The 18214-nt window shown below is 44.5% G+C and overlaps 1 protein-coding gene across 6 annotated transcripts in view; it reads right to left on the bottom strand.

Annotated features, from left to right (window-relative positions):
• MICAL3 (microtubule associated monooxygenase, calponin and LIM domain containing 3) overlaps window positions 1-18214 on the bottom strand; it is a 243144-nt gene that overhangs the window by 31707 nt on the left and 193223 nt on the right. For 4 of the 6 annotated variants that reach the window (XM_084809261.1, XM_084809264.1, XM_084809265.1 and 1 more), the window contains 5 exons: window positions 18004-18126; window positions 15049-15108; window positions 14448-14536; window positions 9492-11346; window positions 6018-6112 (listed from right to left, as the gene is read on the bottom strand). In XM_084809261.1, coding sequence (XP_084665387.1) covers window positions 6018-6112; window positions 9492-11346; window positions 14448-14536; window positions 15049-15108; window positions 18004-18126 — 2222 coding nt within the window. Of the gene's footprint in view, window positions 1-1844; window positions 1896-6017; window positions 6113-9491; window positions 11347-14447; window positions 14537-15048; window positions 15109-18003; window positions 18127-18214 lie in introns of all 6 variants that reach the window. The other 2 variants (XM_084809267.1, XM_084809266.1) reach the window with 2 other exon arrangements.

Genomic DNA, 18214 nt, shown 5'->3' with positions numbered 1-18214 from the left:
GGTATAGTCCAGCAGCAGATGCATCATATGGGCCAGCTGATGACGTAGCTTGGCTGTAAGTTTGTGCTATGTATTGTCCCTTAGGGACCATGAGGCACCTTATGACTTTTTGGACACATGCTCTTCTAAAGTTGTCTTTTAAACAACTTGTCACATAAGATAGACACGTGACCTGCATAGCTACTTTTGGAGCTGTGGAATTAACATGTCTACACTGAAACTAGATATGTGGGTTATGTGTCTTATATCTTCCTCTCTTTGCCTCCATTGACACAAGCATCTCAAGATTATTTATAAGCACCCCGATTACCTTCACACCATTTAAAAAATCAACTGAGGTAGATCAGTGTAGCTTAAACTCTGAACAGAATAGAGGGAGGAAGGAAAAGAATACCATTACAGTTACCACCAGAAATTATTAGGGCTGCAAAGATGCCACACCACAGGAAATCACTTCAGTGTCCCTTTAAGCCCGTATCTACCACATCATCTTCAGATCCAGTTCCACTGGTACTTTACATCAGTACTTGGCCAGATAATATATAAAGGCAGTGTATTTGCCCTGAGAAAATCAAATCGATCACTTGGCTCTTTTGTTCTTCAAAACTTGTCAAATATGTAACCAAGTGTTACTTCTCATGTTATACTTTTATACGTCAAGATCCACACATCCGTAGGCAGATGTGCATTTTGTAACATGAGGCTGCCCGCATATTTTTTTTTAATTTGGCCCAATGCATGCATCTGGAAGCAGAAGCATATATTTGGATGACAACTTTCACATTACAAAATGCAAACCTCCATAAACATGTAGATTCCCACATACAAAATGGTAACGCGAGAAGCAGAGCAGAGATAAAGGACATCATCAAACAATGACATACATTCGTTTTATACTGGTTTAATTGTTTTGCACCACCCCCACCAGGAATTTTAGGAACTGCAGTTTGCTGCAGATTCTATTGAGATTTCTAGACACTCTCACAGAACTAGAGTCCTCAGGGTTCCCTAGGGAGGAGAACTATTATTAAACCAGTTAAGCCCATGGTGTGGATGTACCCAGAGCGGAAAGTAAGGCAACTGAGGTGATATGGTGATACTCCCTAAAACAGTATGTTCCCTTGGAATGCAATTTGGAACCAGTTTTAATTAAGAATTTAGAGTCAACCCAGTGATTTGGAGAACTGTATGAATGAAGACAACTATTTACAGATTTTTTTTTTAATGAATCCTATTTTGTGCCCTTCACATACCCTTACATTTTTGTCACATCTGGATGACATATATACCAGACAACAACGATTATCTATTGCTATGACCAAGGTTACTGTGTGGTGTAGAGTTTAGAGAGCTCAAATCCCCATTCAGCTCACTGATTGATCTTTGGCCACTCAATTTCTCACAGTCTAACCTGCCTCTTAGGGTTGTTGTAAGCACGAAATGGGTGAACCTGAGTTTCTTGGAGGAAAGGTAGGATGAAAATGTAATAAACAAATACTGTTAATAGTACAAACAGTATTTATTTATTATATTTTTATACTGTTCATGTTGCAAGTGCAACGTAAATACCCACCCTGTCTAGCAAAGCACCTTGTGTTTCTTTAAAAAAGATCATTATTTCTCCCTGCTGGATCCTTGATGCACATATTGCATGCATTTCAAGTGGGCATGACAGTTTGGGACTTGAAGACGATCTGTTGGCCACATTTGTTAACCGTTTCATACATGCACAGGGTTACACTAGTACAAATGAAGGTGAGGGAAAGGGCACAGACTACAGTTCTGGCAGGTTAATAACAGGAATGCATGCAACCATGGCCAGTCAATGAGAATGGAGACACTACCTTTGATGCGTATGATCTCTTGAATGCCAAGGCGTGTGGGACGTAAATCAACTTTAAAAGGGGGAGGGAGGGGGAGGAATAGCAAAGGCAAAAATAAAAAACACATAAAATGGAGCAACATCAGTTCAATGTTAAAACACTGAAAACAAAATGCACAGTAATAAACACAAAAGCTGCTTGAAATGCACCATGAAACTGCATAGGGGATGAATCCTCCAGAATCTGGAAATGCACAATGGAAGCTCATTGCTTTTTTTTTTAAAAAGGTAGTTTCTTGAAGATTCCATGTGGCAGAACAATTTGAGAAGTGGTTCATCCTGGAAACTCTACTAGACAATTTCTCAGATCTAAGTAGTTCTAAATTTTTGAGACATGCAGAAATGTGTGTAAGGGCAAACACTAAACCATCTTTCTCCAACCAGGCACCCTCCAGATGTTTTGGGCTTCAACTCCTATTAGCTCCAGCCAACATGGCCAATGGTTAGGAATGCTGGGGAATGTAATCCAAAACATCTGGAGGGCATCAGGTTGGGGAAAGACCGTACTAGACCAAGCTTGCCAAACACAACCTATCAGTCCTGTTGGGAATTACAAGCAGTTTATCGAACACCTGGCTTTTCAGCATGGTTTTTGTTCAGCTTGAGGATGTTACAACTTGGGCAGGTACAGGCTATACCAATTTTAAGTAGAAACTAAACAAGTGAATAGTAAGGGGAGGGCTCTGCAAAAGCTTCTGTCACTATTCACACTAAGGTGGTGATGGTTAAAAAGCACTTTGGCTGTGACTCAGTTTGCAAGGAAGAAAATGGCCAAGGTGCACAATGGGAAGGTTATTAGCAATGGACACTGTTAAGGGTCAAGTGGACTGAAACCCCACATTCCCAATTGTGTATGTTGATGTCAGGCAGATGAGCTGGTGGTGACCTCACATTTCAGGGTTGGGACATTTTTAGGTTTATGCTACACCTTTGCGTACACACATGCACAGACACACGTATGTGCCTATATATAACCCTAGGAATAGCCATGTAACTTGATTTCTTGCCCTGATAAAATGTCTTTGAAAGACTATCTTTGCATTCTCTTCTGAATCCCATCTTCCACCTGAATGAGACACATCTTTGCAGAATATATTTGGGGGAAGGGTTGCACAGAGGCACCAAATGTCCCTCCTCACCAGCTTCATTGTCACAGGGCAGGGAAGCACACTCAATCAAAATTGCAAGTATTTTTCAGAATTGCATAATTGATCCTGCTTTTGCTAGTGACACAGGATAAAGAGTTATGTGGGACAGCCCTGAAGCCCTGTCTGCAGCCATGTAAAACCCTGCTCAACATCCTGAACAAGACATTTCCCATCAGTGAAGCTTTATGACCTAGAAATTTTACTTTTTAAAAGAAGAAATATCTGATTTTTCAGAATATTGAATTTTGTTCCCAACTCATATTCTTGCAATTGTGAGGTACTTTATTGAATTGAATGGAACACACAGGAAGCCCTGGCCACAAAGCTTGCCCTTCGGTACTTCTGTAGTACATTCAGTTTGCCTGAAACAAACACATATTCATGAACAGAAAGCTGAAGAAAAGTCTGAGAGCTTAGACAAAACCTCAGTTATTTAGCAAGGTGCCACAGAGGGAAACACATCTTCGACCAGTCTGCTACTAAGCAACTCAAAGACAGTACAACAGCAGCGCATATGCACACACACTGACAATAGGTCCTAGGAAGGAACACACAACCCACAGGAAATTATGCTAGTATGCATTTAGAAGCAGCTGCTAGCATAACACACGAGACAAAATTAAAGTGCTAATCAAAAACATGACTTTGACCCAGTTCACATGTAACAACAAACCATGGCTTGTTTAACCCATGGTTAGTTGGGGCCACACAAGAGTGCGTGAGCGCTGCCTCCAGACCACTTGGAGCTTTCACTTTGTTTCTGGTTTAGCAAACAACCCAGAAATGTCCCATTCCTGGGTTGCGCTCCATGACATGCGAGCTCCATGAAATGCGAACCTGGAACTCTGGGTTGTTGAGGGAGAAACAACCCAGAATTTTAACCCAACAACGAACCACAGGTTAAAACTCTGGTTTGTTTCTCCTTCAACAACCCAGTTTCACACGTTCCTGGGTTGTTTTGTAATCCAGAAACAAAGTGAAAGAGGTGAGCATTTGGGAGGCAGCATCTCACTCACTCCTGCATGACCCTGGCACCGGGCCTGTAAGTCATGCCAAATGGGCAAGAGGGGAGATGGTGTTGCAATAAGAACACTAGCAGTTGAGTTTCAGTCTATAAGCCGTTCAAGATCAGTCATGTAGCAGAGAGAAGAAAACAAATTACTGGCTCAGGGGATACACACAAGATCATGCACTCCTATTCCATATTAGTAATTAAATTAGATCACTCCACCCCACCCTGCCATTTCTGTCCTCACAACTCACTAGCATGGAAAATGTCCCACCAGAATGGAGCATAGCAAAGAGGACTCTCTCAATTGTGATTGAGAGATTGGGAGCAACTGCCATTCCATGCTCCCCCCCAACCCTTCCCCTCTCTCCTTCATCCCAGTTAAGCCCTACATTGTCATTGCCAGCCTGCTCTCTGAGGTAAGGAAGCCCCTTTGTTACATGCTTAACAGCTCAACTTTAGACCATCTGCTGTGGATTAGTTCACAGAATGTTTAATCACCCCTTTCCTTCACATAACTGAGGGAAGCTAAGAGTGGCACAAGGGTAGATTATTTCCACTCTTTCAATGTGTATTTCTTTTCAGTGCAATTCTCAATGCTGGATTAATAGTAGTTTTTCACTGAGGATTAAGAGACCTGGAAGGCTTGCACTACGCTAAATGCAGAGCACAACCACCATTACACACTCCAGTTGCTCTTTAAAGGGGAAATAATTCATCTTGTCAAAGAATTTCCTTTCGTCACACTTTGGCCATCTGTCTGAACCAACTGTGGCTGAAGCAGCAGCTAATCCATGCTAAGTGATTGTGTGAACCATTAAGGCAGCTTCAAGACTCTAAGCAGACATGTATAAGTGACTGCATCATGACTTATCAGAACCCATCATCTCCTCACTACTGCCCCTTCCCCATGTCATTGTTTATGTCATCCCCAGGTACCTCCTCCTTCCTTTGCATCCCAGGTGCAATGTGGAACCTGCCATGAAAAGCCTGAAGGCAAGCATGAAAAAGGTGGACAAAAAGGATCAAATAAAAAGTACAGTTCAAAGTGACTAGAGATGTGTTAACTATCTGGGGAGAAACTTAGCCACTGAACATGAAACACAATCCCATTTACTTCAGGGTAAGCAACTGTACATCACTGCCCTCTTGAAGGGCTGCTGCCCTAGCTGACTGCTATCATCGCAGGTAAATGCAGCCCATTAGGTGCTTATTCACAAATAGATCTGCTAGCAGGAAGAGCTACAAACTTCTGCTTGACATGCAAATAGACCGACTCGCAAGTAAGACCCCCAGCTTGCTGTTTCAAGCAGCAAGTTTGCAGGATGTTCTTCACGTTATCAAAACAGACCTCTTTGCTAATAAAAGGGTGTGACCATTTGACCTGTGTAGATAACATTGCTACCATTATTGCAGGATGAAAAAGCAATGCTCTTCACACACTATTTTTTGCAATATATAATCTGGAAATATATCCAAAAATGGCCTTTTGCTGAAAACCCTTTCCACTCCTACTAAAATATCTTTCTTTTCCTCCACTGAAACCTAAAATGCCATCTCTAGAAGTAGTCACATGCCTAAAACCATGTATAGCGTTCAGGGTTATGTTGGAATTCAAATACATCTCCCAAGCCCAGTTTCTCACATCCAGTCACAGGTTGCAATTCTATGCACATATGCCCTTCTGAACAGAGTGGGACGTTTATTTCTAGGATATGCATAGGATTGCACTGGACCAGTGTCTGCATGACAACTATGCAGCAGGACCTTCACATACAGCAGCAAAGGGAGAGGAATTAATCTGCTGAAGGAATCAGCCTGTTGTGTTTCTGAATCTGCAGTTCCCTGTGCCCCTGACCTAGTTTGTACTAAAGCTAAATCAGTAGAAAATATTAAAATGAATCACATCAGTCTTTGGGACCCATTTGGCTTTGAAAGCTGTGTCAACATTCCCCCCCCCCCCCCCGGGTCACCTTACCTCTCGCTTGGATCTCTGTGAAGAGCGTTCCAAGACGTCATCATTGGAGAGGTCAGAATCCTCAGAGAAGCTCAAGTGTCGACGCAGTTGCAAATCTGAGACAATAAAGAAACCTATCAGACAGGAAAGCCAGAGGGGAACTCGGCATCACAGTGTAGATAGATGGGGAATCTCTTGAAGTCAGGCATATGCTCGTCTGAAACAATACCACATCATCCACTGCTGCTACAGTGACTAGAGAAATAACACCTTTCTCTCAAAGCAATAACGTAACAGCTGGTGAACTCCTTCTGTTCCATTTTTGCAACAACTGCAATTGTTTCCAACAACTGTAGGTCAGTTGCAAGCATCCCCTGCTTGCCGCAAGGTATTGAAAGCAGGTGGTTGCTAACCAACTCGATGCCTTGGTTGCCGTATGGGATGAGCAACTAGGGGAGTACAACCCTGTTGATTCTTTTAGACCTCTCAGCAGTTTTTAATACTGCTGACCATGGTATACTTCTGGACAGGCTGTCCGAATTGCGATCCCCAGATCACCTAGCTCCTATTTTTTAAGTTCTAATCTGGGCCGGACAGTAGATGAGAAACAAAAACATGAGACCACTCTGGACCCCACTCTTAAAGCTGAATTTGACAAGGCTGCTTAAGGGATGAACAGAGCATAGAATCCAATCCACCCAACTCTTCAAGTCTGGCCCACAATAATGCAGACTGTATGAGAAAGAAAACAGATCATTCTTAGTTTGGCAGGCTTGGGATAGGAACTGAAAACCAAGGGTAAGTCACCTGACAAGCCTATAACTGCTGCCAACCCAAATCTCTCTCTTGAATCAAGATGCGGCAGCTAAATTGATAGTCCTGGATGAAACAGTCCATGGCAAGGGCTGCTTTCTGGGTCACACAAGGCAGCTATTGTAGATTAGGCAGGAAAGAGCGATGTCACCAGGTAGCCATGTGCACTCGTGTTATGTGCATGACTGTTTTGGAGCAGGGGGCTCGTCTCAGACATTATCACAGCAATCCCCCCACCCCAAATCAAGAAAGCTGAGTCAAGCACCCCAATATAATTGCACATATCACTTCACAGAGAGCTTGGGCTAAATGTAGAACTTTTAGTATTGTGAGGATTCTTGTGACACTCCCAGGCCTTTGAAAATAACTATTTTCCTCCTGCTTTGCTGGCTCCTATTCTGTCTTTTCATATTTTATCTAGAGATAGGAGAATCAGTGATTTTTTAGCTCACCTACATTATCCGAAAATCACTTCGAAGCTTGTTTCGGCTCACTCCTGTTTTCATTCTGATTTTTGGCTTGTTCAAATAGGAAAAGTGCATATTTCTAATGGTAAAGTGTGCATTTCTGTGCATATTTTTCAAATGTGCACCCTTTTCCCCATTGAGGAAAGCATGAAAATGCACATGGAGGGTGTATGTGCATTTCAAAGTGTGCATTTAAAAAACCACACATTTTTCAAGTGCTATTGCATGAATTTGTGAACATTTCTTGAAAAAAAGCACTCCTGCTCATGTTCACATTCAGGATTCCGAACAGGACATTTTGTGCGATTTGCGAACAGAAAGTAAATCCCTGTATATCCCTAGTTTTATCTTTTTTCCTCTTTAGTTACCTCCCAAACCAAAGGGGTCTGCTTGCAAGGTGACATCAGTCAACTATATCTGGGTCAGGGAGCCAAGCGCAAACCTTTCATCTTTGCAAACTTACAGCTTTCATCTGTAAGGCTGACCACCTGCTTACTTGATCCTTGCCCATCTTGGCTCATTATAGGCTGCAGAGAGACTGGGTGAGGGGATCAGGGCGGTGGTGAATGCCTCCCTTGAGGAGGGAGTGATGCCATCAGCCCTCAAGGAGGCAGTGATAAGACCACTCTTAAAGAAGCCCTCCTTGGATCCTCAAGTTTTGAACAACTTTCGCCCAGTCTCAAATCTGCCATTTTGGGGCAAGGTGATTGAGCGGGTGGTGGCGATGCAGTTGAAGGCACACTTGGAAGAAACCGATTATCTAGACCCATTTCAGTCGGGCTTCAGGCTTGGGCATGGGACAGAAACAGCCTTGGTCACCTTGGTGGATGACATGAGGAGGGCTCTGGATAGGGGTGAATGCTCCTTCCTTGTTCTCCTCGACCTCTCAGCGGCTTTTGATACCGTTGACCACGGTATCCTCCTGGACTGCCTGGAGGGGCTGGGCACTGGAGACACCGTATTGCGGTGGTTCCGGCCCTTCCTCTCCGGCAGGTACCAGAAGGTAGCACTGGGACAGCAGGTTTCGGAGCCGTGGCCACTCACTTGTGGGGTGCCACAGGGTTCCATCCTCTCCCCGATGCTATTTAATAACTATGTGAAGCCGCTGGGGGCTATCATCAGGAGGTTTGGGGTGTGGTGTCATCAATATGCGGATGACACGCAGCTCTACCTCTCGTTCAAATCTTCACCAAGGTTGGCCGTGGAATCCCTGTCCAAATGTCTGGAGACGGTGAGTGGCTGGATGGGGAGGAATAAGCTGAAGCTGAACCCTGACAAGACTGAGGTACTTTTGGTGGGAGACAAGAGGAGGCTGGGGGATGTTGGCCTGGTGTTGAATGGGGTACGGCTACCCTTGAAAGACCAGGTCCGCAGCCTGGGGGTCATTTTGGACTCCCAGCTATCCATGGAGGCTCAGGTGTCAGCTGTGAGCCGGACAGCGCTGTATCAAATCCATCTGATACGGCAGCTGGGCCCCTTCCTTCCCGACCATCTGCTCCCATCAGAAGTACATGCCCTGGTCTCCTCTCGTTTAGACTACTGTAATGCGCTCTACGTGGGGTTACCCTTGAAGACGGTTCGGAAGCTGCAGCTGGTAAAGAACGCGGCGGCTCGCCTGATTAAAGGCAGCCGCCAGAAATATCACATCACTCCAGTGCTGAAGGAGTTGCACTGGTTACCAGTTGTTTTCTGGGCCAAATTCAAGGTGTTGGTTTTGACCTTTAAAACCCTATATGGTTCCGGCCCAGCCTATCTTAAGGAGCGCCTCCAGCAGCACCAGACAGGCCGCTTAACAAGATCAGCCTCGGATGGCCTTCTCTCTGTCCCATCAGCCAAGACAGCTAGACTGGTGGGGACGAGGGAGAGGGCCTTTTCTGTGGTGGCCCCCACTCTGTGGAACTCCCTCCCTAGGGAACTCCGCCATGCCCCCTCCTTAATGAGCTTCCGTCGTACATTAAAAACGTGGTTGTTCAGGCAGGCATTTGGGGTGGGTTAGGGTATTTTAGAAAATGTTTTTACTGTAGAATTTTATTGTTTTAAACTGTTTTTATTGTATGTTGTACATCGCCCAGAGTGGCTGGGTGACCAGCCAGACGGGCGATTAATCAATTTAATAATTAAAAAAAACCCCTAACATGTGCCCACATCTTGCACACACAGGAAATCTGGAAGAGTTTCCCGGGGTTACTACAGAATACAGCTAGTGACACTATACCTGCTGCTCTAACTAGTGGAGAAGCCTTATGTTTCCCTGAATCCACTGTGGCCCCACTGGAGGGCGTGCTAGGGCAAGATCTGTCGTCTGTCTTTTTCTTCTTGTCTTTCTTATAGCCAGAGAATACAGACTTCCACAGTGATTTGGGCTTGGTGGCTTCCTCAGCAGCACTGCTGGATTTGTCAGAAAGCTTGCTGTCATTCTTGGACTTCTTCTCCTTTTTGTTCTTACGGGGGGAGAAGAGAGAAGTCCTTTTCTTACTCTTCCCTCCAGAGCCTTCTGAAGATGTAACCGACCCATCACGCCCACTGATGTCTGCAAAGGGCGAGAAGAACCTTTCACTACTAGCCTCATGTTTCAGCGTGGGGCCTTCACTGGCTTCCATAGCCAAATGCTTTGGGGACTCAAAAAACAGCTCTTTGGTCTTTGAGGGCATGGTAGAGGCTTTGCGCAATTTGGCACCAGCAGGATCAGGCATCTCTAGATCTTTCATCTTGCAGAGCTGCTTTGCCATGGCATCGCGCAAGGCCTGGCTCTTGACAGACTTCTCTCGGGCCCTCATTCTTTCCTCAGCCAGCTCCTTGGCTTCTGCAGAGACCTGAGGGAGGCCTCTCTTTTGCTGGCTTCCTCCTTCCATGGATGGTGGCCCACCATTCTCTTTAACCAAATGTAGGTGAAGGGGCTTCTCTGGCCGCGGCCTGCTGGGGGGGGTGTAGTACTTTTCATGAAGGCTTGTATCCTCAGTCCTCTCATCATAAGTGTCCTCTACATCATCAGCAAACGGTATCTCATCCACGCTCTCCACAAACGACTTCCTCACCTCCTCTCTGAGAGGCTGGGATGACTCCCTGGCTGGCCGGATCTGTTCGTTTGCTGGTGGTGGGTGAGGTGTTTGCATAGAAGCCAGCTTAGACTCTGCCTCATTCTGCCAAGTCGCCTGGTGCTTTTTTCTTCGCAGTGTTGCTGGCTCTTCATTTTGAGGTGGCGGTGGGGGAGGGCTGGAGGGAGGGGTGAGCATGGTGGAATCAGAAGTGTTGAAACTCTGGCTGGCCAATGTCCTCATGTTGGATGAACTGCCCTGAAGACCCAGTCCAGAACTGCTAGACAGGTCTCTTTTAACATCACTCGAGTTTTTCAGCTCCCTCTCTGATGGTGACTTTGGTGTCAGCAAAGAAAACTGCTCATTGTCTAGCTTTGGTGTGACTGGCTTCCTTGGGGCTGGCTGAGGTTTCACAAGGTGGATCCCCTTCTCTTCTGCAATCCCCTCAGGAGTGTAGGATTTTAGAGGGGCAGACTCGAGGGCTGAAATGGTGAAGCTTGGCTCTGACCCTCTGCTTCTGTTCACAGGGGTGAGACCCAAACTTCTCCGGATTTCGGCACTTTTCATCCAGAACTCCTCCACAAGGTTATTCCTTTTCAAAGCTTCTTCTGCCGTGGTAGGGCTCCCCAGTTTGTCCATCTCTCTCTCTTGGCTTTTTAGGGCAAGTTTGGCCAAAGGAGTGGAGGTTAAGGCTGGGACAGGTTGAAAACACACTGGTGGCTCCCCTGGAGATGGAACGGATGCCTCACTAGAGGGCAACGGCTGTGAACAAATAGGCAGGGGGGCAGCTGGTGGATATGGAGATATTGTGGGTGTTGCTGGTAGAGATTTCACAGGTGATGTTGGAGTGATGGCCTCGGGCAGTGCAACTGGCTGAGACCGTATTGGAGAGAGCGATACAGGTGGGCTTTGGACTTTTTCATCATTAAGGATCTTGTCTTGTTTCTCCTCTTCCAGGAGGAATGGCTCGGGGAAAAAACGTGAATTTGAGGATCTCTCATTGTGGGCCACTGTTGTGAGAGGTTCCTTTGAGTCCTACAGAAAAAGATATAACACAGAGCATCACCAATGGAATGAAACACCCTTCAGTAGACTCTAGAGCAGTGGGTTTCAAGCTTTCTACTCTTCAGGGACCCATTTCCAGTTCAACTCATCTCCCCAGGAGCTCCTCTATGTTTGCCACAGAACCCCAGTGTGTGTTAGAGCAGGGGCGGGCCAAAAGTAGATCTCTAGACATTTTGGACTTCATCTCCCAGCATTCCTGACCATTGGCCATGTTGGCATTCTGGGAGATGACGTTCCAAACAGGATAATGCTATCAATGGCTACTAGTCCTGATGGCTCTATGCTACCTCCAGTGTCAGAGGCAGCATGCCTCTGTACACCAGCTGCTGCAAAACATGAGCAGGAGGGTGCTGTTGTACTCATGTCCTGCTTGTGGGTTTCCTGTGGGCAGCTGATTGGCCACTATATGAACAGAATGCTGGATCAGATGGACCCTTGGGTCTGATCCAGCAGGGCTCTTCTTAAGTTCTTATCTGGAGATGTACCTTCTGCCCACCCCTATGTTAAGAGGCTTCTGGGAAGTGTTTCAGGGTGCACACTCCATTCATCTGGGACACTGGTCAGGCTTCACCGTTGCTCCACTTCAACTTGGGAGTGTCACCTAAAACACACTCAACATCTCAACTTGCAATTCTATTTGTTAGTTTGGCAGCAACTGAGCTTCTGGCCTGGACACAGATATGGCTAGCCCTGGCTCCAGTCTCTCATCTCAGTAGGTGAGGGAAACCACATATTGCTTTGTGCTACTGTGGAAGGCCAGAGGAAGAGAGTGCATTAATTACTCCAGGAAAGAGAGAGAAATAAATGTGAATGGCTTTTAGAATATTCAGGATGTATACTTACTGACAGTCATTCAGACTTAAATTATAGTCAGTCTTCCCTAATCTGGTACCCTCCATATGTGTTGGGATTACAACCCGCATCACCCCCAGACAATATGCTCATTGGCTGGGGATGGTGGGAGTTGTAGTCCAACACATCTGAAGGACATCAAGTTGGGGACGGCTGGACTAGACCCTGGCTCCCTTTTAATGCTTGTTCTGTTAAGTAATAGATAGTAAAGGGGACTTTACTATCACAGTCGGAGACAGAATGCCATGGAAGGTGAACTATTGTTTTGACCCATTCAAGCTACTCTCTTCTTAGGTTTTATGTTCGTTCTGAAGTAGCATTACCCTCATAACCCAGTGGTATTAACTGAATAAGGGAAATGCTCCCTCACCCCATCCACTAGTACCAGTGTTATCAGCTGATCTGCCCTAGTTTATGTGATTATTATGCCACGAGCCCCCAAATCATGGAAACCTTGCAGATGGGCTGTCAGCAACCAGGAATACACACAGTATGAGGGGATTACAGGGCTAGAGATGAGCCAGCACCACCAAAAACAAGAGAACCTGCTATCCGGGTTGCCACATAATGAGAAGGGATAGAGCAAGCCCACTTGCTGCCAGAAGGTAGCATTGCCACAGTGGAATATAATCCACAACTCCAGCTGTATAATGCAGATCACAGGGTAGCATATACAGAGAGCATATGCCGCAGGTATACCACCGAGCAAATAGCTTCAGATGACTTAAAAAGTGAGAAAACCCATCAGACGCAGGGGGAAGTACCACCACTACGGAATACTAGCCAATCTGAGCTATCCCCTACTCAGGCATTTGGGCAGCATGGTATCTATATTTACTTAGATGAATGCAGACTTTTTGGAAGCTATGTCATTGGTGATTGTTATTCTTTCTTTGTTTTCATTCGGAAACAAAGCATTCAATTCATGGAAGAATTGCTATAGCTGCAGTTAAAATAAAAACCCAAGAAACATGGATCATTCTGTAAAACTAGTGCTGAAACTAGCCTAAGCCAGACATGTCAAATAATTATGTTAATATAATAGAAAGTGCTACCAAATATGATAGATATGATGACTCATGACTCATCCACAAGGAATGACTGACTCAACTCCAAACTTACTGGCTCAACTCCAAACCTGCTGGAGATAACACTGTGGGAATATCCCCCACAGATGATCCAAATCATGAAGATTCCAGAAACGATTCTTTTACCTAGGGAGTTTATGAGAAAGTCTAAGAGAAGACAGTCTCAATTTTTTCCCTTGATCTCAAAATGCAGTGAATAGTGAATTACATTGCTGCATGATACAAGAAAGAAACTTCCAAAAGCTTAAAGCAAATCAGTTTTTGAACGTTAGTATCACCCTTCCCCACTCTGGTGCCCTCCAGATATGTTAAAACATGACAAGAGCCATGTGGGGTCAGACCAAGGGTCCATCTAGTCCAGCATTCTGTTCACACAACGGCCAATCAACTGCTCACAGGAAACCCACAAGCAGGACTACCACCATCCCTGACTATTTGCCATACTGGCTGGGGCTGATGGGAGTTTAAAACTTCTGGAAGACACCAGGCTGGGGAAAGTTGCTCTAGATAATAGATCCAGAAGAAAATCAGAGCTGGCATCACTGGTGCTAATGGCTGCATATATTGCATTGTATTAATTGGGAACCAAATCCAGAGTACTATGTTTTCTAAATACACATGCACGTAATTGCAAAGTGGTATACAGATGAATATGTTTGCTTGCAAATCAATAAGTGAGCACCAACATGGAAGGGATCACAGTTCCTCTTTGAAGTATGCTTGTGTGCATTCACTGGACTGTAAGCCTGGTCAGGGCCTGTCTTAATTTTTACAGAAAGCCACTTCTTAAAATGTATTACTATTTAGATTTCAGTATCAATTTCTCACTAATTTGTGTTTTAATCTAAAGCATGATAGAATACTGAGAACTGGTTTTTATATAAAAAGATTCCAAACAAACTGCCGGTCCTGTTTCACAGAAATAAGCTGCTATCCATTAAATATCCTCAAACTTTCACATGTATTTCCGCTGTGAGTTAATCGCCTAAAAGCAAGACAATAAAAACGATCATTTGCTTACACATAGTTTGGGTATGGCATTTGGGTTTGTGATTAGATTGCTCTTTTAACCAAGCTTGATATGAATGGGCACATATTTGCTATTAAGAAAATCACAATATATTTTCTCACCTCCTTTTCTTCTTCGTTGTGGTTATCAGCTGGAAAAAGAGCAGCCCTCTCGCATGGTGATTCAACTGGAGGACAAGGTTTGCAGGGATCTGAAGGAGAACCAACGAACAAGGCTGCTACCATCTTAAAGTCATTTGAAGTACATAGAGTTTACTGGCTGCTGCTTGCCCCTTTCTAGACAGTTAATTTTGTATCTAACCTGAATAGTGCCATTCCTCCCAGTTACGGCATTATGCTTAATGCAGCCTGAGCCTATGCATATTACTTGGAAGCAAGTCCTACCGAGTTCAGTGCAGATCACTCTCAAGTGAGCATGCACAGGACTGCGACGTTATATGCCAAAACATTACACTGCTTCTGGAGGAGGTAGTGGTGGGTCTCTTCACTGGTCTGAGAAAAATGTGTTCAGCAGTGAAGGGCAGAAGCACCACCCTGCTGGATCAGACCAAAGCAAGATTCTATTTCGCTATAATGGCTAATTGATAGCTCTGTCTCCCATACATTCTCATTCCTTTTCAAATTGTGTAACCTACTGACAACAATCACCCTATCTTCTGGCAGCAAATTCCATAAATTCATTATGCATTGGGTGTAAAAGTACCAGACAAACTTGAAGTGCATTCATGAGCTACAGGGCTGCAGCCAACATGGTTTTCTTTACCTATAAGAAAAGAATGACCTGTAATGCCAATTCATAGGTTAAACAGCAAACCATGGGTTCAAACTCTGTGTTGTCTGTCCTTCAACAATCCAGAGTTCCAGGTTCGGATGTTGCATCAAACAACCCAGGAATGGGGCATTCCCGAGTCGTTGATGAAAGCTGATTCAAAGCAGAAGTGGCAAGTGCACGGGACAACCCATGGGTTGTCATTACATGCAAACCGGGGCAGTACCTCCATCTTCAGCGGTGAGGCAGAAGTCAACTAGGGAGAGGTAGTTTGCAGCTGTGGTGCCACCATTATGGAACACCCTTTTAGACATCAGGTGAAAACCATTTTATTCACCCAGGCCTTTAAAGTATGATATATTTGTAAGCTTCTACCTACTGTTTTTAATTCTGTGTTTTACGGTGTTATTGGGGTTATATTTGTTTAATTGTTGTATTATTGCGAACCAATTTTTCATGAAGGGCAATATATAAACATTGTACATAAATAAATAAAGTAACCTAGCTGATAGAACATTGCTATTGCGGTGTTTACTCCATACAGGAGTATTTTTTGAATAATGCATGTTCAACCCCAAAAGATTCAAATTCTGCAAGAAAAATCAAATTCTGCAACCTGAATAAACATGCAAATCAATAAAAACTGTGTTATCTATGGTTACTTCACACAATTTGCTTCTCTTCTGCTAGTCTTGAAAGTGAGTAGAGATGGGGAGAAAGACAAGAAGCTAAGCAGATTTACAGAATCCCCAGTTTTAATCACTTTGGCTTCTGAAATTTTATATACGAATATGGTAGTGTAAAGCTTATTACTAGAGGCCTACCAGACCGATTTTTCTTATTTTTGTTTTAAACTGAAGCTTGAGCAGTGTAGATGTGAAGAAAATTTTGAATCATTGAAAATGTTGAAAGCTCAAGCTTTAGGCAGCTCAGGAAGGGAGAAGGGAGAGGGATGAAGCAAAGGGGAGGTTAATGCATATGCTCCACACTGTGCATGTAATGTAACATGTGACACACTGTGTTTATGCACGTGTAATAATGCTTGCTCTTAAGAGTTCCAGGCCAATGAAAGGACAGGCACAGAATGTTGGGAAAGGGGCTGAAGAAAAGTCAGTTGGTGATAGAGGAGCAGGAGGAGAAGCTGAGGAGAAAGAGCTGAAAGGACACCAGAGGGAGAAGAGAGAGAAAAGTCTTACATCATGTCTTTTTCAACCTCAAACTTCAAGAAATGGAAAACAATCTTTTTAAAAAGAACACCTCTTTTTTCACCTTTGCCAGTTTATTTGTAGTACATTTATTTTAAAAGTGTAAAGCTGTTCCAGTTGCATGGGAAACAGGCAAACATATTTTCATCCAATCATTCTCAGACTACTGGCCCCCATGGCGACACAGGATTTGCACTAGGTTCATAAGGTTTTGCTCACATGTTTTTAAACCCATGTTCACAGCCTATCTATCTATGTTAAGATTTTCTTCATGCTGTGTCTGATACAAATTCCATGGCTGTGCAATGTAATTGCATAAGTAGAGATTACTAACAGTCTTGTATACAAGTGCAAAATAATACATCAGAATGATGATACTGAGAGCAGTCGCTATCAGAAATTAAGTACACTGCTTAGGGATAATTAAGAAAAATCCAACTGAATGAAACAGCTGTGTGGTGATGTCACATATCCAGCCCAGTGAGGGGTAATTTAGGCAGTAAAGAGGGGCAAGAAGGATTGATGAAACTAGAGATTCCCAGCAGATAGCAGCAGCCTGATCAAGGGTAGCCTTCCCTGTTTTCACTTCTCTTTTCAGAGCATCTCCCTGTTGATCTTCTGTCCGCCACTTATCCCCAACTGCAGACAATACATCTTTCACTTCCATTAGAAGTAGCCACTGGAGGGAGAAGGGGAAGGGTTAACCCTTCCACCCCTGCTGCTTTCACAACTTAAATCTGCACATCCCCAAGTTGCCATTACTCACTGAGGGGTGGATGGGGCAGGGGGGTGGGGGGACAGGTATGTGCAACTTCGGGGAGGGGTTTTTAAGTTGCAGAAACGATAGGGAAGAGTAATAATCCCCCCTCTCCAGTGCCATGGCCCCCAATTCGTATCTCAATCCATCTCCACGGTGTGTCACATGTTGTTTGGAGCTGAGGCAGAGTGGAGGGGAGCGTGAGTGCATAAAAGGAAAAAGAAAGAGAATTCTAGGAGGGCTGGATGAAAGGAAGCTGGAAGACGGAGGGAGAAGCCTTGATCCACCTGTGTGTGCTTCCTCAGCAGCCACGGATGACAGAAGCAAGCTCCAAATGCAAGAATGTAGAGGAAGCTGCAGCAAGAACCCCGCCCATGCAAGGCAGGTGGCTATAATTGGCGGAGTCCTTCCTTGAAAGAACCAAAGGCACACCACTGGAGCAAACAAGGTCCACAGAGGTGTTCCAGACAGGACCCCGAACCAGAACACAACGCCAACTGGCACCCCCCCCCCGCCTTATGAGTCCTGAATCCCCAAATAAGATCAGCTATGATTTGCATCGAAAGTGTCAGATGCAAAAAAGCATTACTGCGACATGCAGTTAACAGTGGAGGAGAAATTCCCCGACGTTTTATTATTTTTTCCTTTGTGGCTATTGGCACACTGGGCTGAAAACATAAAGACAGCCTAGGTTTTTGTATGTTCGGGCACATCTTGCCACTTCCACAGCCTGAAATGACGTTTTCCACTCTTACAACTTCATGGCAATCATCTGCAATCTTCCCCCCAGTAGCAAACTTTCTGGGGCTTTACTTAAATAATGATAATGTGAGAATCGGGTGCTGGTTCTTTAGAAATTAGCAGATGTGGGCAGTGCAGACTGCTCTATCTGTCTAGCCTAGTATGCAGTGATGAAATTTTTGGTACCTTCTATTGCAATGCAAGGTGCAGTGGTCTCTGCCTCCTGGTCTTCAGAGAGTTTCAGCTCCAGCTCTTTATCTTTTTCTTGATGCAGGCGGCACTCTGCTTCTGCATCAGATGGGATGTCATCTGTTCCTCATTGATTTGTGTGAAGAAAGGAAAAAGAAACAAAGGATCTTAGGTGCAAATTGATAGTGACTGCCTGCTAGGATTTCAG

Source organism: Heloderma suspectum, chromosome 7 (assembly GCF_057233095.1).
Source record: "Heloderma suspectum isolate Gila_16-S chromosome 7, 16-S_ref, whole genome shotgun sequence".
NCBI lineage: Eukaryota > Metazoa > Chordata > Lepidosauria > Squamata > Helodermatidae > Heloderma > Heloderma suspectum.
This window is presented reverse-complemented; position numbering and strand designations above follow the sequence as displayed.